The sequence below is a fragment of the Papaver somniferum genome, unplaced genomic scaffold (genome assembly GCF_003573695.1).
Source record: "Papaver somniferum cultivar HN1 unplaced genomic scaffold, ASM357369v1 unplaced-scaffold_70, whole genome shotgun sequence".
Lineage (NCBI taxonomy): Eukaryota > Viridiplantae > Streptophyta > Magnoliopsida > Ranunculales > Papaveraceae > Papaver > Papaver somniferum.
Window position 1 is genome coordinate 783,661 of NW_020649860.1, and position 21,952 is coordinate 805,612.

Here is a 21,952-nt window from a genome sequence, read left to right on the forward strand (position 1 = left end):
TAAGGGGTTACTAGTATTTTTCACTAATATTAATATTATATTACATTAATATTATCATATATTAGTATTTTTTAATTACTATTTTATTATATTAATATTATACTATATTATATTAGTATTCTAATATACTTAATTAATATTATACTATATTTATGTCATATTTAATTAATATTATATTTAAAATTAATTTAAATAATATTATATTTATATGAATAATATTATATTTATTTAATTACTAATATTGCATTTATTAATTACTAGTCTTTTATATAGTTATTTATTAAAAAATACATTATTAATGACAACTAAATTAAAAATTATTTAAAAATTATTAAATATAATTTTTTAAAGAAATTCAGCGTTTCAGGTTTAGATTGACAAGCAAATAATATATTAATAAATAAATATGTTGAAGAAATAAACATTTTGAAAAAGGAGATGACGTAATTACCAATTTCATTAATACTCATGCCAAACACATAGATTCAGAAAGATGAAATTCAATTTCTAGGTAGTTTGAATTTTAGGGAGTTCCATGCCAAACGTAGCCTTAGCTTTCTTTCCTTTCATCGTTAAACATGGAACACACAAGTTTCTTTTTGATGAGTATTTTGTTCATCATGTTAATCATTGGATAAAATAATAAAATCTGAAGAGTTTTTTTTTTTTTTTTTTTTTTTTTTTTTTTTTTTTTTTTTTTAACAAAAGTAGAAATATTATAGATTATGTAATAGAAATATCTTTATCCAAAGATACAGAGATTTCAGCAGGTGGTACATTCCACCATTCTCCTACATTAAAACACTTGCAGACTGATTTGGCCAGACAGTCTGCAGCTTTATTACACATTCTAGGTACATAGACACACTTCCAGTTCTGGTGTATTTTACAAAGATCAACACACAAAGATAATATGGTAGAAGATTCCCAGGGAGGTAAAGGAAAACCATTATTCATATACAACATCAAACTCTTATTATCAGATTCAAAGATAACAACATCCCAGTCTTTAGCTTTAGCCCATTGCATTGCTTCTAATAAAGCCCATGTTTCGGCTTGAAAAGCATTTGCTACTCTTTTAAGTACTCCTCTGGAAGCAACATGTTGTCCTGCAGAAGTTCTAATTATCACAACAATACCAGATAGATAAAAACTTTTATGATATGAAGCATCAACATTCATTTTTAAAGTGTTTGGTGGAGTAGGGTTCCAATGATGTGAATGTCTTATAATCTGTCTAGGATGGCAAGCATGCTGATGAGACACTAATGATGAAGCAATGCTAGTAAGATGCTTGAACATAGGAAGTAAAACAAAGTTTATATTAATCTGTGCCTGTTGAAAGATAACTTGACATCTGTATCTCCGTATATGCCACATTGTTGCAACAATTCCATGTATAAAAGGAGAATCTGAATCAAAGTTGATCACAACATTAGTGGAGGACCAAGTATAAATCCAATCAGAAAGAGTATTATACTGTTGTAAAAGATGAAAATGCTGAGGAAGAGAAGCTTTCCAAATGGCAGTAGCAAAAGGGAAGGTAAAAAGGAGATGATTGATATCTTCTATGTGGGCTGTATTGCAAAGTGGACAAGAGAAATCAGTTATGTAAGGAACATGTCTCAAGTTTCTTCTAACAGGAAGAGCATTATGAATTATTTTCCACAAAAAAATCAACAACTTATAAGGCATCTTGAGCTTCCAGAACTTCAACCAGAAAGTTGTACCGAAGGAGGATAAATTGGTGTCATGCAAATCAATTTCACATAGATGATTATAAGTTGACTTTACCGTGAAAATTTCAGTTGATGTAAGTGGCCATATGGGAGTGTCTTGAGTATGTAACATCAGAGGAATAGTTAAAATAGAATCTACCTGTTGAGGAGAGAACAATCTTCTCAAAAGTGTAACATTCAATTCTCTTGTCTCAGAATGTATAAGATTAGAAACCCATTGAAGTTCATTTATGTCTAAATCATTCCACTTGTATAAAGGTTCTTGTTCACATGGTATCCAATTATGTTTCCAAATATTAACAGTAGTGCCATTACCTATTTTCCATTTACCAAATCTATAAATAATTTGCAACCCATGTAGAATACTTTGCATATCCAACTAGTGTTTTCACAAAGAGGAGGTGGCTCATGCTTCAAATCATATAAAGGGAAATATTTACTGTTAAGGAGTTGGACCCATAATTCTGTAGAAGAATGTATCATATCCCATGATAACTTGGCTAGAAAAGCAGAATTATAATGAGACAAATCCTTTAGACCTAAACCTCCATGGCGTTTCGGCAAACGTACCTTATACCATCCAATGAAATGCTTCTTTTTAGCCCACCAATAATTCTGTTGAATTTGATCCATTTGCTGAATTGTGGCATTTGGTCACTTGAGGACCTGCATATGATACATACCCATTGTTCTTAGAACTGAATTTAGTTGTGTAGTTTTACCAGCTTGATTATCAATTTACTTGCCCAACCCTGCAGTCTGATATTCATATTATCCAAAATTGGCTGATAATTTTTAGTTTTTCATCTACGCAGCAACAAGGGAATACCCAAATATTTCTCACCCAAACCCATAATTTTCATTTGCATGATATTTGCAATTCTGTTTCTGGTAGAAGGAGTAACATTAGTGCTAAAAAATATAGTTGATTTCTGTAAATTTATAACCTGACCTGAAGCAGTACTGAATTGTTGAAGAATATGCTGAAGCTGTCGAAGATGATGAGGAGAAGCTTCTAAAAACAGCAGACAATCGTCTGCAAAATATAAATGACTGATTTCAGGACTATTTTTAGCTACTTTGAATCCTTTCAGCTGACCTATAAGTAGTTGATGCTGGATTATCCTTGAAAAAGATTCCATTACTAAGAGGAAAACATAAGGTGATAACGGATCACCTTGTCGAATTCCTCTAATATGAGAGAAAGAGGCAGTAGGACTTCCATTAATAAGGAGAGAATTTTCTGTAGTGATTATACATTGCTGAATAAGCTGAATCTAGTCATGATGGAAACCAAGTCAATGAAGAATATCAAACAAAAAAGACCACTCAAGGAGATCAAAAGCCTTCGACATGTCCAATTTCAGACCAATATACGAGACTTTACCCTTTCTTTTTTGTTTCATCGAGTGAAGTAACTCATGTGCTATGATGATGTTATTTTGGATGTGTCTACCAGGGACATAAGCACACTGAGTTGGATCAATGAGCTTTGATAACAAAGGCTTAAGTCTATTTGATAAAAGTTTTGAAATAATCTTGTAACTGACGTTACAAAGACTAATCGGTCTGTAGTCAGTTGGAGCCTGAGGATGTAAGGTTTTGGATATTAGGACTTGATATGTATGGCTTATGGATTTAAGCATATATTTATGTTTAAAAAAGTGTTAGAACATAGAAGTTACCTCGGTTCCAACTGTAGACCAACATTTTTGATAGAAGGCAGCCTGAAATCCATCATTCCCAGGTGAAAACCACGACTTAATTTAAAACACCACATCTTTGATCTCTTCTCTGAGGGAAGTTGCAAAAGCATATTGTTTTCTTCATCTGAAATGCAACTCTGAAATTCTGACAAAATAGAAGAATCTAAAGGTGGATTAGTCGATTTTGAGATAGACGATAAATGAGTGAGCAGAGTGTTTTCAATTTCAGATCTTGAGTCATGCCAAATTCCTAAATAATATTGAATAGCAAAAATGTGACTTCTTTTCTTGTTAAAGCTGGCTTTGGAGTGAAAATAAGAGGTGTTTCCATCTGCATCATAAGAGTGAGTTCCAGATTTTTGCATATAAAAATCTTTCTGAATAGACAACCACTGTTGAAGAGAGTTGGTTAAATCAATAACTACATGATCAGAAGTGGGTGTATTCATATTGTAGCATTGTTCTAGATGGTGTTGAATGGTTTTAATTTGGGTTTCTATGTTACCAAAGATGACTTTCTTCCATAGTTGAAGTTGATGCATGTTTGATATAATCTAGTTTGGAAGATAGTTGATAAGAAGGAGAGCCCGAAACTTGGTGAGACCAACTTGTATTAATTATATCAGAACAAGATGCAATCGAAAACCAGTATCTTTGAAGTCTAAAAGGGAACTGTTTCTTTTCCATACCTGTTGATGTAGCCAAAAGGATGGGAGAGTGATTTGAAGCCACATGCGGAATATGCATGAGATGAGCCATAAAATAATAGTTGAGCCACATAACGTTTACCAGTGCTCGATCAAGTCTAACAGCTGTATAATCTTGTCCCGTTCTGTGATTAGACCAAGTTGTAGAAGACCCCGAAAAGCCCAAATCTATAAGACCTAATTGTTGAATAATAGGTCTGACCATCCTAGAATGTTGACGAGGATGCTGAGACGAACTTTGAGTCTCAGAGTTTGACATCGTAAAGTTCAAATCTCCCAATAATATCCAGGGTAAGTCAACAAAAGGTTGCATATCAAGCATGTACTGCCATTGTTCTTGATACTCAAGAGGATTATTAGAACCATACATACAACTCAAAAGAAAATCCGATTCTTGTGAATGAGTATGAATGATAGCATGAAAATTATGTCTAGATGTATGCATGATTTCTAGGTCCACACCTTTTTTCCAAGCCAAAGAAATACCACCAGACAGACCCACTGGAGAAGCATAACAGAAATTAGGATAACTATATTGTTGCAAATAAAAATGCATTTTTTAGTCTACGGTTTTAGTTTCTGATAAAAAGAAAATATCAGGGTCATAATTCCTAATACAATAATTTAGATAATCTCCAGTAGAAGGATTTCCAAAACCCTGACAGTTCCATGAAAGAATTTTCATAGCGAAAAAAACCAAATATGGTTTGATTTGTTGGCTTTTTGTTTGTTTGTTGTCATTGAGAATAGAACCAACTTGGTGTTGATGAGGTTGTTTTCTGTTACAGATTTACATAACAATAGATTATGGAGATACACAGAGAGCTATCTAGGGTTTAACTAGCAGTTTATGATTTGTTGATCAAAGCAGCAACAATCTAGGTTCACTTATTTTATAGCTTGAATTCATTCATGCATATATTGTAACATCAAGTTTTAGTAGTTTGTTCTTCAAACTCATGTCCTTTTTATGTCCTTTTTTTTTTAAATTGATCATGTTTCTGAGTTCTTAATGGTTTGTGAATTTCCAATCCGAACCCTTTTGAATATTTGTAACAGTAACAAAGTTTGTTAGCTCCATCGGGGATCTCCATGCCCCCTTTCTAAGTTTTGATTTACATCTTTTAACACGTATTATTTCCATCAAATTTATTTGCTTCGTTTTGTACATTTCCAATGTGCTCCGGGTCGGTGTTACATGGTTTTTAATTAATGGAGTTCTAAGCAGTATTGGTGTTTTCTGACAAAATAAAGTATCGAAAATTCTCCCTCTCTCCTCTCTCAAAAGCGATTTTTGCGCCACCACTAAAACCACCAAAATACAGCCTCCCACTACCGCAATATAGCCAGTTACCACCGTCTCCGACGGTGGTGGTCATCGGAAACCATTGATAACGGACTAGATCCACAAGTTTAAAGTTCTAGTTGCTTTTCAAAACAACCCTTTTTTCCTTTTGCTTCTAAGACACCCATGATTCCACTTCCATAAGTTACCAAAACACTTTTTCAGAGACCAAGATCAGAAAATTTTAGTTTCAATTTCGTCGGCTGCTAAAACACTGAAGACTCTGTCTCATATTGGCTACTAAGACATCAAATATTCCCAGGCTACTAAGACTCTGAAGATCGTTATTGGCCGACTGTTAAGGAGGCCTTCTATGTGATGAGAAATGTAATTGTTGTCCGTCACAAAGTTTGTACAAAAAAATAAAATTGGTTTTAATTTCATGAAATTGAGGTTAATCTTGAGATAATCAATCAAATTATTCACCAACTTATTTCAACTACAATAGAACACACATATTATCAGTTCAAAATTCATCTAATCATCCACTAAATCAATCAGATGATTCAGACTGTGAACGAGTTGCAGTAGCAGAGATATGGGTAGAGAAGATGAACTATTCGAATATGGACTTCACTGGATCCGACCCAATGAACCATATTCGAAACTCACAGACCTGATCGACCGACTCGGTGGCCGGACTCACTGAAACTAACTGAACTTACGTATATTGATCGACTGTGTGATTCCTCAATTGTTCTCTTCCCAGAAAGAAACCCAATTTCTCACTTGCTAATCATCGTTTTCTCTCTTACAAAAAATTTCAATTCATGTTAATGAATTTTTTTACAAGACATATGAAACCGATAACTTCAACACTTACATAACAATATCATCACCAGACAAAATTTCTTAGAGATAGTGATAAATTCTAAGAAAGAGAAGAAGTATGGAGAAATTGCTACTTACTCCAACAAATAGATCTTCTCTCCGACCCAACAGTTGAATGGGCATCCTTTGTTTCTCTAAACTTCTTTTATTGATCTTCAGCAAAAAAAAAAAAACCATCTTTTTCCTGGACATTAATTTCTTACCCAAGTCTCAAATATTCTCCAAACCCGCTTATAAACACTATGACAAAAACAGAAAAACATCTAAATCTTATCTATGATTGCAGATCAGTTGAAAGCACCAAGAAACGAATGCCTAGAATTTTTAAATTTTGATTCGGTGCTGAATATAGAATGGGGTTTAGAGGAGAATTAAAAGGAGGTCGAGGAAAAGATAACGAGAGACCATAGATGGAATGTGTGTTAAGTAAAAAGTCATAATCCACATAGTATCCACAACAATATTTATAAAAAATCATCTCCAACCCATTGATGTGAAGATGATGTGGCAAAAAAAAAAGTTCCACATTCTCCAGGTGAACTTCTAGTTTTAGACATTCACTTAAGATGATGTCTTCCCATCCTAGTCACATTTTTGTTAATAAAAATCAATGAAAAATAAAAATGGAAAGGATTCTAACCAATTATATGCCTACAAATAAGTAAACAAATAATTGAGCACTTTATGGATTGGAGTTATTTTTTTTTTAATATATAGGATTTTATACTCAAAGAATGTCTTAGAAATGATGTCATCTATGAAATATTCACATTCATCGTTGGAGAAGCTCTTATTCCTTAAGAGATTTGTTGGGAACGTGCTCACCAGGCATTAGCATACAAGAACACGTGGAGTGAGAGAGACCTATCTGGGCATTGACCACACGTCCAAAGTTCATCAATTTAACTGTTCATAACATTGAGCCAGGTCTAGGTGAAGTAGAAAGCAAACCACAACCATAGTTACGTATATGTTACATCTTGGATATCTAAAACTAATTGAGTGCGTTCACATTGTCTTAAATTTTTCATTAAAATCGATTGCTTATTCGTGGAACAGGGCCGTTGATGTCCGTTGACAGGTTTGTTTTTATTCGTCGGCCCCACACTATCACAGCACTAATCTAGTTTATTTCAAGTTTTATTAAGATTTCGAGGCTTCTTTCAACACCGGGTTGCTTACGGCTATTATAGGCGACGTCGGCAAATGGATTGACCATTTTCTATCCTATTTTCAATCTTTGTCCTTTAAATCTATCTCTGTCGATTGATTGATGATTTAGGAATTTAATTGATTTTCCTTTAGATCATCTCTGTCGATTGATTCTTGTCCATGATTTAGGAATTTAATTGATAAGGAATTGATTTTCATGGCTTCGTTTAATTAACCTTGTTGTTAAATTGCGTTAATTGTTTGCATAACTATCAACTTTACCAAATTTCTGTAGTTGTGCGATCGTTAATTGAGTTTCTCTACTTTTCTTTAATTATAATAGCCTGTTCAATATCTAATTTCCTTATTTTCTGTTACTAATTCCCTTAGTTGTTCGAACTTAATTGATTTGTTTTATTCTCCCTAGTTTTGATCTGTATTCCATCTAGCTGACCTATGAAGTTCGGTAAATTCTGCAAAGGTCAATTAAAATCTTTATCAAGTCTAATGCATTCTTGCCTAATTCCAGATACTATTTGTTACAACCGGAAAAAAAGGAAACTTCTGAGAAAACCGGGGATTCAAGGTGTTTTCCCGTTAGCTGTTACTCGGTCTGGGCACAACATCCTTTCAAAATTTATCTACAATTGGAAAAAAAGAAAACCCCATGGAAGAATCCCCGGTAAATTTCATAATTTTGTCCAAAAGAGAGACAAGAAAGAGCACTACAGAGGTAAGTCCTAAACACTTTAGTATAGAATGGGAAACAAAGAAAATGATAATTTTGCTTCATCTACACTTAGAGCACAAAAGCATTATCTCAAATTGGCATGAAACAAAACACTGGATTAGGTTAGATTATGAGAAATACTTTAGAACTCCCACGATAGCAACACAATATACCATAATTAGAGATTATAATAGAAATATAAATGTAAATCACATCTTGTCTGTGTTTGAGTTCCCGAATGTTTCCTACTTCTGGCAATTTATTAGTTGCATTGCTTGGAATTGCCAGGGGTTGGGAAATGATGAAACTCTAAATAGCCTAAATGATATCTTAAATAAAGAAAACCCTGACATATTGTTTATATCCGAGACCAAACAACAGAATGTTGAAATGCATAAATTATTGAGAAAGGTTAATGTTAGTAATTACTGGTTGGTCTCTCCTAGAGGAAGGGCAGGAGGACTATGTTTAATGTGGAAAAATAATATGAAAATTGAAATTGTTGATTCTGAATTTCATCATATAAATGTTAAGATCCATGCTACTAACAATAAACCTAGCTGGATGCTAACCTGCTTTTATGGTAGCTCTACTAGTAACCAGAAAGTGGACTCTTGGAGTACTATTAGAAAATGGCATCAGAGATTAACATTCCTTGGGTCGTTCTAGGTGACTGTAATGTAGTGCTCCATAGAGAAGAAAAAAGTAGTAGATTTTCTTTCAATGAATATGAGACTGGAATATTCAATAATATCATCGGATATAGTGGTCTCCATGACTTGGGATTCATAGGTTACACTTTTACTTGGAATAGCAGAAAAAAAAGACCAAGACTTCATTGAAGAAAGATTGGATAGAGCTTTAGTTAATTCCAAATGGAATATTACCTTTCGCAACTCTAATTTGAGATACTTAGGCCCCCTGACCTCTGACCATGTTCCCAATTTATCTTAACACTCAGAATATCTGGAATGATGGCCCTTCCCCTTTTAAGTTTTTTTCGAGAATGGTTAAAACATGAGCAATGCAAACCGTTAATTCAGGAATGTTGGAATAGTGATGTTCATGGGTCACCTGCTTTCACATTTAACAGAAAACTATCTTCAGTTAAGATCACTCTTAGACCGTGTAATAAAACTAGTTTTGGTAACATTAAAACTAATATAGAGATAATAAAAAACAATCTGATAGAGATAAACAGTAGACCTCCTTACCCTGAGAAAGCCAAGGATCTAGCTACTGAGACAACTAACCTCACAAATTGGTACAACATAAAAGAAAATTTTTGGAAAGACAAAAGAAGGGATCAGACCTGGCTCTAGGAGATAGGAACACTAGGTGTTTCCATAGTAAGTAACGTAACGGAAGCGTAATAACTTGGATCAAGGATCCAAAAGATAGTGAAAACTAGTGTGAAATCAATAGATTCACAAAAGCTATAAGAAAACTAGAGAACAATAACTAAATAAAATATCTTTGATAAATCAAATAAGATAATAATGTTGAATGTGTAGAAATTCTACAAGACTAGGCCTCTTCTTATATAGGCTTCACTATTTCCTAAACATAGTAAAACTAGAAAAAGGAAATCATACTAAACTAGGAAACTATTAAGTTCTAGAACAGTTTTAGAATAGGGAAATCATAAAATTTAGGGAAAAGTACTAGAAATAGAATAAGGTTTGACTATCATGTTCAAACGGGGGTGACTTGGTCTACATGTCCTACATCAGGGCCCCCTTCTTGAAAAGAACTCGTCCTCGAGTTCGGTGTTGGAAGAGAAACCTCATCGCCTGGAAAATAAGGAAAGATATCCTTAACGTTGAATGTGGACGAGATATTCATATGAGCTGGGAGGTCAACAACGTAAGCATTGTCGCTGATCTTCTTGAAAATGCGAATGGGGCCAATCTTCTTGTACTTCGTCTTGTTGTAGGTGCCAGTAGGAAAACGATCCTTGCTTAAGTACACCATAACTAGATCACCAACTTCATAAGACCGAAAACGACGTCGACGATCAGCATCTAGCTTATACTTGGCATTAGCAGCTTCCAAGTTTTTCTTGACCTTATCATGTAGAACTTGTAGGGACTCGATCATGTAATCAGCTGCAATATTGGAACTAGGTACTGATGGTAAAGAGACAAGATCCAATGTGCGGTTAGGAACCTTAGAATAAACGATTTGAAAAGGTGCATAACCTGTGAATCGATTAGGAACTGAATTGTAGGCAAATTCAGCTTGATCAAGAGATAAATCCCACTGTCGTGGCTTGTCTCCAGATAAACAACGAATAAGATTCCTTAATGATCGGTTTACTACTTTAGTTTGCCCATCTGTTTGTGGGTGAGCTGTGCTACTAAACTGTAGTTTGGTTTGGAGACGATTCCAAAGTTTCTTCCAAAACCAACTTAAGAATTTAGTGTCTCGATCAGAAGTAATGATCTTTGGAATACCATGAAAACGTACTATCTCACGGAAGAAAAGATTTGCCGTAGTCACAACATCCATAGTATTCTTGCAAGGAATAAAATGTGCCATTTTTGAGAAGCGATCAACAACCACAAAAACAGAATCATGAGCTCTTTGGGTTCTTGGTAAACCTAGCACAAAATCCATTGATATATTTTCCCAAGGAGCATCTGGAACTGGAAGAGGAAAGTATAATCCTGTATTTTTTGCATGACCCTTACTTCGTTGATAAATCATACAACGTCGCACAAAATCATGGACATCCTTTTTGAGAGAATTCCAAAAATAACGAGCTTCGACTAAAGATATAGTCTTATCTCGCCCGAAATGGCCAGAAAGACCACTACTATGTAACTCATTAATAAGGTGTTCACGAATGGAACCATCAGTAATGCATAAACGACTACCTTTGAAAAGAAACCCGCTATGTAAAGCAAAATTGCCCGTACCTTGTTGCTTGGAAGAACATTTCTGCCATAGTAATGAAAATTCGGGATCGGTAGGATACAATTCCTTAAGAGAGTCAAAAGCAATCACTTCAGCACGGATGATAACAAGGAGCAACTCGCGAGCACTATGATTATTGAAACGGCTAAGTGCATAAACAACTTTGTTGTTTAAACCAGACTTGTGCTGAATATAGAAAGTATATTCTTGTAAGGTAGAAATCTAACTAGCATGCATTCTGTTGGATGGTGATTGATTCTGAATATACTTGAGGGCTTGGTGATCAGTATACAAGACAAAATCCTTGTGTATTAAATAATGTCTCCATTTCCGTAGTGCACGAATCACCGCGTAGAATTCTAACTCATAAGTAGACCATTTTTGACGAGCTTCTGCAAGTTTTTCACTAAGAAATTCAATAGGTTTACCTTCTTGTGACAAAACAGCACCAACTCCTAATATAGAAGCATCGAAATGTACTTCAAAAAGCTTGTTGAAATCAGGTAGTGCAAGGATAGGAGCAGAAGTAAGCCTTTCTTTGAGTAATTGAAAGCTTGATTCAGCTTCATCCGTCCATACGAAACTTTTATCCTTCCAACTGTCAGTGATAGGGGATGCAATAGAGCCGAAATCTCTTATAAATCGACGGTAAAAGGAAGCTAGACCATGAAAACTTCGAGCTTCGGAGGCTGTCTTAGGAGTAGGCCAATCACGAATAGCTGTGATTTTTAGAATCATCTACTTGAATACCATCAGCAGAAACAACGTAACCCAAAAACAGAACCTTAGAAGTGAAAAATTGACACTTCTTTAGATTGATAAATAATTCATTCTCTTTGAGAGCATTGAAAACAACCCACAAGTGAGAACGATGTTCTTCTTCAGATTTCGAATGGATAAGGATATCATCGAAATAAACCACAACAAACTTACCAATGAAGGTTTGTAGAACTTGATTCATAAGCCTCATGAATGTACTTGGAGCATTAGAAAATCCAAATGGCATAACAAACCACTCGAAGAGACCATCCTTTGTCTTAAATGCAGTCTTCCATTCATCTCCAAGTCGAATTCTGATTTGATGATACCCGCTTTTAAGATCAATTTTCGAAAATATCTTGGCATCGGAGAACATATCAAGCATATCATCTAATCTTGGAATTGGAAAACGATAACGGATTGTGATCTTGTTAACAGCTCTACTATCGATACACATACGCCAATTTCCATCCTTTTTAGGCACAAGGAGGGCGGGAACAACACAAGGGCTCAAACTAGGTTGTATAAAACCTTTAGACAACAATTCATCCACTTGACCTCGAAGTATATCGTGCTCCTTAGGGCTCATACGGTAGTGGGGAATGTTAGGTAAACTTGCACCGGGCATAACATCTATTTGGTGTTGAATATTTCTCATAGGTGGCAAAGAATCAGGCATATCATATGGTAAAACACATGCAAACTCATCTAGTAAAGACTTCACTTGAGTAGGAATAGTTGTAGGAAGATCAGGAGTAGAAGGTTGTACAACTAAGGCATAAATCATACCTGATTCTTGTGCATCTGCTAAGATATCCGGGGAAACCAACATCGTAGTCTCTTGTTGTTGTAGACTTGGCTTAGGTTTCGCTTAATATGGTTGCCATGTGGTTCTTCTACCATTGTACATGAACAAATACGTATGAGCTTTACCTCGATAAGTGACATCTACATCATATAGCCATGGGCGTCCAAATAATATGTGGCAAGCAGTAATATCCACAACATCACAAACCACTGTCTCGTTATATGCTCCAATTTTAAATGACACGAAACATTGAGAATCTACATTCTTCTTGTTGTTATCATCAATCCAACCAATGGAGTATGGTTTTGGATGTGGATGAGTAGATAATTGCAGCTTTTCCACCAAACTGGAGGAAACAATATTTTGACAACTTCCACTGTCAATGATCATATCACATATCTTGTCTTGCACACGACACTTAGTGCGGAATAGACGATTACGGGTTGGATAATCAACACGAGGAATGGATAATGGATTTCGAATAACATAAGAGACATAATCACTTTCATCTCCTTCCTCCGCATATGCTTGCATATCTTCGATATTTCTATGAACATCTTCATTTTCTTCCTCATACACAACAAATTCTTCTTCGGTCATCAATGTACGCCCACTTCTACATTGATTTGATGTGTGCCCTGGTTGCTTACACTTATAACACTTGTTTTCAGTTGGGTAGGAATAAGGGTTTGGAGGTCTTGACCTAATGGGTTGGGCATTATTAGGTTGGGGTGGAGGTGGCGGAGCCTTCATGGCAGGTGGGGTTTGGGAAGAAGATGGTTGGGTAGTAGTGGTAGTGGTAGTGATACGAGATTGGTATGGATATGGTTATTTCCTATTGGGAAAACTTTGAAATAGAGGTTTTCTAGGGATAAAGGATGAGGTTTTTGGGTATGGTTGTGGAGAAAGCATGAAAGATTCTATTTTTAAAGCATTATTAATGACAATATGAAGAGAAGTATATTGTTGAGTAGCTAACCTTTCTTGTATATTCCAATCAAGTCCGTTGATGAAACGTCCAATTGTTTGATCAACCGTCTCATTCAGCTGATTCCGAGACAATAAACGCGAAAATTCAGTCACATATTCTTGTACTGAACGGTTTCCTTGAAGACAGTTTTGTAAAGTGATGAATAAGGTCTGCATGTAATCCGGAGGCAGAAACCTCTTCTTCAATAGCTGCTTCATGGCTGGCCAGGATTGAACTTGTCGCATTCCTTGGTTGGATCTTTCTAGTTGAAGATGATCCCACCATGAGGAGGCTGGCCATGTAAGCTTGAAAGCAACAAGTTCTACTTGTTGATCTTCAGGTATGCGCATATAAGCAAGGAAACGATCAATTGTACACAACCAATCTAAGAAATCTTCAATGTGTAGAAGTCCATCAAACAGAGTTATATCAGCCTTGGGGCGATAGGTTTGTGGATTTCCCATGTTCCTCTGATGGCGCGGTGGTGGAGTATAATAATATGGCTCATAGTCTTCAACATCAACTGCTTGCTGCTTTGTAGAAGATTTGTTTAAGTTATGGGGAGTAGAGTAAGAGCTGAAATCTTCAAAAAATTCAAATTGTGGGGTTGTGTAAGGTGGGCAGAAAGAGTAAGTTGGGGTAGTGAATAATGGATGGTAATATGACTTATTTTTGGAAGTATCATGGTTGTGAGAAGGTTGGGAAGTGACTGGAGGGGTTTGAAGATGAGTGGTGGAGTTGGGAGGGGTAGAAGTATGAATATAGACAATTTCAGCTTGGGTTTTAGGTAATTCTCCAATTACCTTCTTTCCTTCGTTTACCTTCTTTCCTTCGTGTCCCATGAACTTGGTAGAAAACCACTCTTTAAAATCTTCAAAACGTTCATCTATCATTGTGGTTAACTCAGTGGTTAGTTTGATTCCCATTGCTTCCATATCAGCTTTTAGGTCTTTCTTCAAACTAGTCTTTAACTCTTCAATCTTCTTATCACCCATGTTAGTGGAGGCTCTCAATCGAGGATCTGGTACCACTTAACGTAGCGAAAGCGTAATAACTTGGATCAAGGATCCAAAAGATAGTGAAAACTAGTGTGAAATCAATAGATTCACAAAAGCTATAAGAAAACTAGAGAACAATAACTAAATAAAATATCTTTGATAAATCAAATAAGATAATAATGTTGAATGTGTGGAAATTCTACAAGACTAGGCCTCTTCTTATATAGGCTTCACTATTTCCTAAACGTAGTAAAACTAGAAAAAGAAAATCATACTAAACTAGGAAACTATTAAGTTCTAGAACAGTTTTAGAATAGGGAAATCATAAAATTTAGGGAACAATACTAGAAATAGAACAAGGTTTGACTATCATGTTAAAACGGGGGTGACTTGGTCTAGATGTCCTACATCAGCAAGGCCAAACAAAGATTTAGGAGAAATATGATTGAAACAATCCAGAAAGATAACGGTGATTCGGCCACTAGTAGATTGGAAGTAGCTTCTTGTATTTCTAAGAATTTTAAAAACATAGCTACTACTGTTAATCCAACAACCAATGGAACAATGCTAGACCTTATTCCAAATTGTGTCACTCAAACTGATAATGAGATGCTTTGTAAAACTCCTGATATGGTAAAAATAAGAAAAATTCTTTTCTCCATGGAGCCGGACAAGAGTCCGGGGCTCGATGGATTCCCTCCTAATTTATACCAGCAGAATTGGGAAATCACTGGGGCCGACCTAACCCACATGATCCAGACTTTCTTTGAACGTGGTCATATTTCTAAGGAAATGAATGCTTCTTTCATAACTTTGATCCCTAAAACCCCGAATCCTACAACTCCTTCAGAGTTTAGACCAATAGCTCTGGCAAACACTTCTTATAAGATAATCTCAAAATTGATGGCTAGTAGAATGAAATGTCTTCTTGATAAAATTATTTCTCCTTTTCAATCTGCCTTCGTTCCTGGAAGGCAGATTAGTGACAATATAACAATAGCTCATGATATTATTCATAAAATGAGAAACAAAAAAGGGAAAATGGTTTAATGGGATTAAAAATAGATATGTCAAAAGCATTTGACAGAGTGGAGTGGAATTTTTTAATAAAAATTATGGCTACGATAGGCTTTAATGAGAAATGGTGTAACTTAGTAATGGAATGCATATCAACTACTACTCTTGCTATTTTGTTAAATGGCTCCCCCGCTGATTTTTTCAAACCTACTAGGGGCCTGAGACAAGGTGACCCTTTGTCACCCTATCTCTTTTTGTTTTGTATGGAGGCTCTGTCGAGAACTATTTTGTATGTTGAGTCAAATGAGTTTCTAAAAGGAACAAAAATCACTCCTAAAGCCCCAGCTTTCAGTCATTTTCTCTTTTCAGATGATTGTCTAATTTTCTGTGAAGCTAAAGCTTCTACCCGTAGAAATCTTGTTAACCTTTTTTCTGAGTTTGGTAAAGCTTCTGGTCAACTAATCAACCTTTCTAAATCTGGAGTGTTTTTCAGTAGTAAAACGAATGAAAACATTAGAAATGAGGTGATTAACATCTTAGAAGTGAATGCGATTCCTTTAAATGATAAATACTTAGAATCGCCTTTGTTCACAAATAGATCTAAAGTAAAATGTTTTGAACCCTTGGTGGATAAAATGCGTATTAGACTAGTAAGTTATAAATGAAAAAACCTAAACACTGCAGGTAGGACTGTCATGATAAAAATGTAGCTTCTTCTTTACGTGTTTACCAGATGAGTAGCTTTGAATCCCTGTCAAAATCTGTAACACACTAACCAAAATACAGAGAGATTTTTGGTGGGGAAAAAATGAAAAAGGTGTGAATGAGAAAGGTAAAAAGGGATTGTTTTTCAAATCTTGGGATGACATAAACAAATCTTTAGCTGAGGGGGGGGGGGGGGCTTGGCATTCAGAACTTGCAGATGTTCAATATTGCAATGATAACAAAAATGGGTTGGAGACTTAAAGAAAAACCAAACTCGCTATGTGCTTCTATGCTCAAAGCAAAATACTATCCTCATAATGACATATTGCATATGAAAACCAAACCAAAACAAAAAGATAATTGGATTTGGAAAGGAATTCTAATGGGAGTCAATCAAATTAAACAAGATTGTTTTTGGAAAGTAGGTAATGGAGAAAACATAAATATTTGGACTGATCATTGGGTGCCTGAGATTAAACCACCGATAATACATAACTCTACAGCAGAAGCAAATTTCAGCAAGGTAAGTGACTTGATTACTAGTTCACATACTTGGGATGTTGAAATCTTAGCAGCTTGTTTTGATCAACATACTATTGAGAAAATATTGAAGATTCCAATCCCAAATTATAATACCCCAGATGAAGCTATCTGGACCCTAAACAATTCAGGTAAATTTACTGTTAAGTCTTTATACAACTCTTTGAACTCTTCTGGTGGAGCAAATCAAGATTGGAACAAAATTTAGAATATGTAAACTACTCCCTCTATTAAAATGTTTATTTGGAAAGCGGCTCACTCTATTTTACCAACTAATTTGAGAGTTGCAGCCATGTTACCTGATACTCAGACTTCTTGTCCTTTGTGCAACTCTGGTGAGGAATCTCTGTCTCATATCTTTATCACTTGTAACTTTGTTTCTCAAGTTTGGATGCATCTAAATTTCGATGTGTCTTACATTACAAATGGATTAATAAACTTTCATGATTGGCTTAATACTTGGTTTAAGAATCATGATAGAAACGGACTTGCAATGGACTGGTCAGTTCTTTGCAGTATAATAAGCTGGCATGTTTGGAAAGCGAGATGTGATGTAGTGTTCAGGAAAACTAAGTTAAATAGCATGGAAACATCCAAAGCAATAATTAGATTCATAAACAGTTCCATGAACATAAACAAAATGGTTATGATATTATGCAAAACCTTTACTACAATCCTATGAATGACGAACATCTCAAAATTACAACATAGGAACCAAATAGAAATGACAGTTTTATGACTGTGAAAATTAACATTGCTTTGTCAATGTCAAATTTCAGGGCAAATTCCGCTGTGGGACTGGCTATTTCTGACTATGCAGGTAACACTGATGAAGGAAGTGGTATACATGCAAACTGTTTTACCAGAGAAGAACTTGAAAGAACTGGAGCCAAAGAAGCTTTCCAATTGGCGACAAAATGTATAGGACAAAATATTATCTTTCAAAGCGATTCTTAACCGATCCTCATGTTGCTAATGGAAATGTATGCTAAGGCTAGGGAAAAGAGATATACTATCAGTGAAGATTACAATATAGATCCAAGAACTTGCATAAATTTTAAAGTGAAAGGTTTTATTTTAAGAAGTAGATACCATATAATTGAGGCAGCGCATTTATCTAATTTCTGTAACCGTCATGGACTCACGGAGTCTTAGTCAGGAGAAAACTTTAGAACCCTAATGAAAAATTTACAATTCCAATTTTGGAATTATCAATGTAACCGATATCCCAATCCTGATTTACACCAGGTTTCTCATAGGGATAATATTTCAATAAATGAATGAGGATCGGATCCTTCTTTTCGAAAAAAAAGGTGTTTTCTGACACCATTGCCTACTTCACCGCAAAAATCACAATTTAACTCATTGATGTTCTTGCAAAATCACAATTTCTTAAGGTTCTTTCATGCCAATGGAGTTAACTTAAGAAATTGTGATTATGCACTGAATGTTTTTCCCTTCTGTAATTTTTCGTAGCATTTTTAGAATCTATTTAGAAAAAGTAATTCACACTAAATTTAATTGGTTTTTTTTTTGTTCTTTTCTGACTCGAACGCGTTAAATTTCGGTTGTAGGCTCCAACGGCTTTCAATGTCCCTGTCACCATATTTACACTTAAGGTTTACATTTTTCCTTTAGGTATTGCCTCCTCGCTATCTATTTCCTTATTTTTAGCTCAATTTTACAAACTTATCACTCAATTTAATATTCTACTTATCCTATGGTTCCTGGGTAATAAACTTTTTCCAACTTCTATATCTATTAAAGATTTCCATTTTTTTTCCGGACTTAAATAATATAAAATTAACTTAACCAATATCTACGAATCGTATAGGGATTTAGTTGGTAGCCTAGCCACAAGCTGAGCACCAACCCCTTTTTGAATAGATACACCCAATCTATGAAAAATAAAACTGTGTACACCACTGCCATCATCATTACTAACGAAACAATTCTTTAAACGCTTAAAAAAACATACAATATCATCACTGGCTCTCCCAAAGTGGTGAAAGCTAAAACACCCAAACCATAACCGTGGGAAACACATTCATCCAAATATTTGGTACGCTTACGTGAAATTGCTTTCGAAATGGCTTGGCCTGGAATGAAAGAACGAACTCCATCACCAATGAAGGGTGAGACACCTGTAATATCCATACACACATCTTGGAAATTTTCCCAGTTGAGAACAAGGATGTCAGCTGGACGTAAATCCTTGTTGTTGTCTGATAAAAAACCTAAGGCAACTTATTTCGCGCAGGTACACCAGCTTTGTAGCAAATATCCGCAATTACATCCTGAACCAAGTCATGGCGAAACTTGAGTCCAACATCTTTAGCACAGTGTAACGCATGATCACCAAAAATATCCATAGGTCTATTACAACAAGAGCACAAACCATCTTCAACAAACAAGGGGATGCCAAAACAGTATCAAACTACCGCACTAAACTGTCTGGGCCCAAGGCATTGATCTAACCCACTAATGGGAATAGCCAAGAGGTAATCTTGTGCATGTTTGATACGGTTACATTGCCACAAAATGGAGTCTCTTGCAGAGAGGGAAAATTGGACAGGGATTTGCTTCTTTACCGCATCAAAATAAGTGACTGCCAGGAAGTGCATAGAAGGGGGGGGGGGGGCAGTATCATCGACGCAATAAGAAAAAGGAAAACCACATACCTGAATAAAGTTCTGAAGAGCCAACTGATAAGCAGAACCATTATCTTTTGAGAATAAGCCACCAAGTATCACCTTCCGCACAAAGGTAGTCTGACTCTGATAGGCAAGGTAACAATAAGCACGAGTGTCAGCCATAGTGTATATACCAATGCCACCATCTTTTATAGGTAAGGTAGTCAATCTCTGTTTCAAAGGCCCAAAACCAGCTCCGTCTCCTATGATTAATAGCCTCATATACTTGAGTAGATGGTCATCAAAGAGATCAGTGGCTTGTTATAAAGCTGCAGGATTGGTGGTACGTATTGGAAAATATAATCTGGACACGCCAACGCAATTACGAAGCAATAACATCTCATTTTGGGGGTCCTTGAGTTTCTTGATAGCAGACATAAGTTGAATGGTCTTATTCACCCTATTCAACACCATGTCACTCATGAAATTCAAATCCAGACTTACAGGTCCGCCTAAAAGTTTAACGCCATTACTAGGACTACCAATATCGGAGGGGAATACACCTTAAGCATTGCTACGAGGATCAATTGAAGTCCAAAATACTTCAGTTTTCTTAATATTGAGATGTAAACCCCTACTCGGCCCCTCAAATTATATTATTCTCAAGGCTTTGGCAACCTCCAGCGTGTCACCGATAATGGTACCATCATCAAGATACCATGCATGCAAATCAAGCTTACAACGAGAAGAAATGGACTTCACCAGTGGGTGAAGTGTCAGGGAAAACAAAAGGGGACCAAGAGGATCACCTTGTTGGACACCAAGTGCAGAGGACAAAATGTATTGGTCATAATAGAGTCTAGAAGGCTTGACATAATAAAATTCTAGCCAACGAGAAATACCTGGACAGTGAAGTCCGACTTGTCTAATGATATGAGATCTGCAATCCATGTCGAACGCATTAGAGAAGTCAATAAGAAATATTGACATCTTATCTGAATCGACTTTCAACTCCAATAGACCATTTACATCGTGTAGAATGCTTTACCCCCCAACCGGCACACCAACACCAAATTGAAAGTCCCCTAAATAGGCTGTCGTGGCCTTACCGACGGAAAAGGAAGTCACCTTAGATACCAATCAACGCCAAATGGTACCAACTGCAATAGGCCTAAGCCCACCTCCAGGTTTGAGTAATGGTGTAAGAGGTGCATTAGCGATGAGCTCGCCTAAAATATTAGGGTACTTACCTGCCAACCAAAGGTTGAAAACCCCTGTAATCGAAGCCAATAACTCATCCGTCACTGCTGCTCCACTCAACGCATCAACTAGATGTTGTGCTCGCAGACCATCACGACCACAAGAAGTTCCTTTGGGAAAACTCTTGATGGCGCCAGAGACAGCCCTTGAAACAACCGTGATTGGGTCACAACCGATATCTTCATTTGGAATAGAAGGTGGAGGAGCGTCTGGATGTTTAGATTGCAAATCAGCCAAGGTAGTCTCGTTGCGAGGAGCAACACCATTAGACGAAAAAACTCGAATTGCAGCCGCATAATGTCCATAGCTAATCTTCTTCCGGCAAGCACACAAGTTGGAAACTTCTGGTTTCTTTTTATCGTCTTGTTTGGAGGATCCGTGATGGACTGGAAGGTGTAGCATCTTAGAGACCAGCCTATAGCAGCTGTTGGGCTCTTTCCAAACCGATAATGCTTGATGAATCGCAGCGACATGAAGTCGTTTTCTATTGCTCGACTTCTCTTCGGCTGTACGTTTAGGCCTGTACAACGCCAAAGTACATATGGTAAGAAGAAGAAGTCGTAACCAAGCAATCATATCAGTTGGCTTACATAGCACGCTGTCCAAACAAGTCTTCATAGCCCGAGAGAAAGCTAACCTGCACTGGTGGGGTATGCTAGACACGGTAGTGAACTGCCTTTGGAAAACGACATTCAACAGCTCCGGAGAAAGAGTGAAAGATTCGTCCTCCAGTTCAGTGTCACTCTCCCCTGTGTACGAGTCTTCCTGAACAGCGTCAGGCCTGTTCGAAATACAATCTGCGCTACTAGCATCAGGCCTGTTCAAACCGTGTATGAGAAACTCAGCTGAAGAACCTTTGAGGGGACCTGCAATAACGTTGTGGTTCCCATCCTGGCCTTTACAAGAAGTCCTCCAAGCATGCAGGTTCATGCAAGGGAAAAATACGGTTTAGTCCAAAATCTCATCCAACTATACTAGTTAGTCCACACCCATTCAACTAGGTACAAATTAGTCCTTTATTTATTTGAAATATGGAAAGTACACTAATAACCCTTCATATTACAATTTAGTCCAAATATTTTAAGTTTAGTCCATAGTGACTTATGATGACGTCACCAATTTTAAATAATTTA

The 21,952-nt window shown here is 36.1% G+C and overlaps 2 protein-coding genes across 4 annotated transcripts; one reads left to right on the plus strand and one right to left on the minus strand.

The window, feature by feature from the left end:
• Positions 1–826: 826 nt before the first annotated feature.
• Positions 827–6,744, minus strand: LOC113343966. Of its 2 annotated transcripts, none has more exons than XM_026588038.1 (6): positions 6,407–6,744; positions 4,135–4,653; positions 3,425–3,590; positions 2,692–2,775; positions 2,310–2,405; positions 827–1,109 (listed from the first exon to the last, which is right to left on the minus strand). In XM_026588038.1, coding segments are annotated over exons 1-6 (897 nt in total). In that variant the 5' UTR covers positions 6,408–6,744; the 3' UTR covers positions 827–1,078. The 2 variants fall into 2 exon arrangements, with proteins under 2 accessions (XP_026443823.1, XP_026443822.1); XM_026588037.1 differs by lacking the exon at positions 827–1,109 and adding an exon at positions 1,116–1,412.
• Positions 6,745–7,271: 527 nt separating this feature from the next.
• LOC113343946 lies at positions 7,272–18,231 on the plus strand. Of its 2 annotated transcripts, XR_003357486.1 has the most exons (3): positions 7,272–7,409; positions 8,010–8,213; positions 17,706–18,231. XR_003357486.1 is itself a non-coding variant. In XM_026588031.1 (2 exons), the coding sequence occupies exons 1-2, from the start codon at positions 7,937–7,939 to the stop codon at positions 17,849–17,851; spliced, it is 423 nt and encodes a 140-aa protein (XP_026443816.1). In that variant the 5' UTR covers positions 7,439–7,936; the 3' UTR covers positions 17,852–18,231. The 2 variants fall into 2 exon arrangements, 1 of the variants encoding a protein (XP_026443816.1); XM_026588031.1 differs by lacking the exon at positions 7,272–7,409 and having other exon boundaries at positions 7,439–8,213.
• The last annotated feature ends 3,721 nt before the right edge of the window (positions 18,232–21,952 follow it).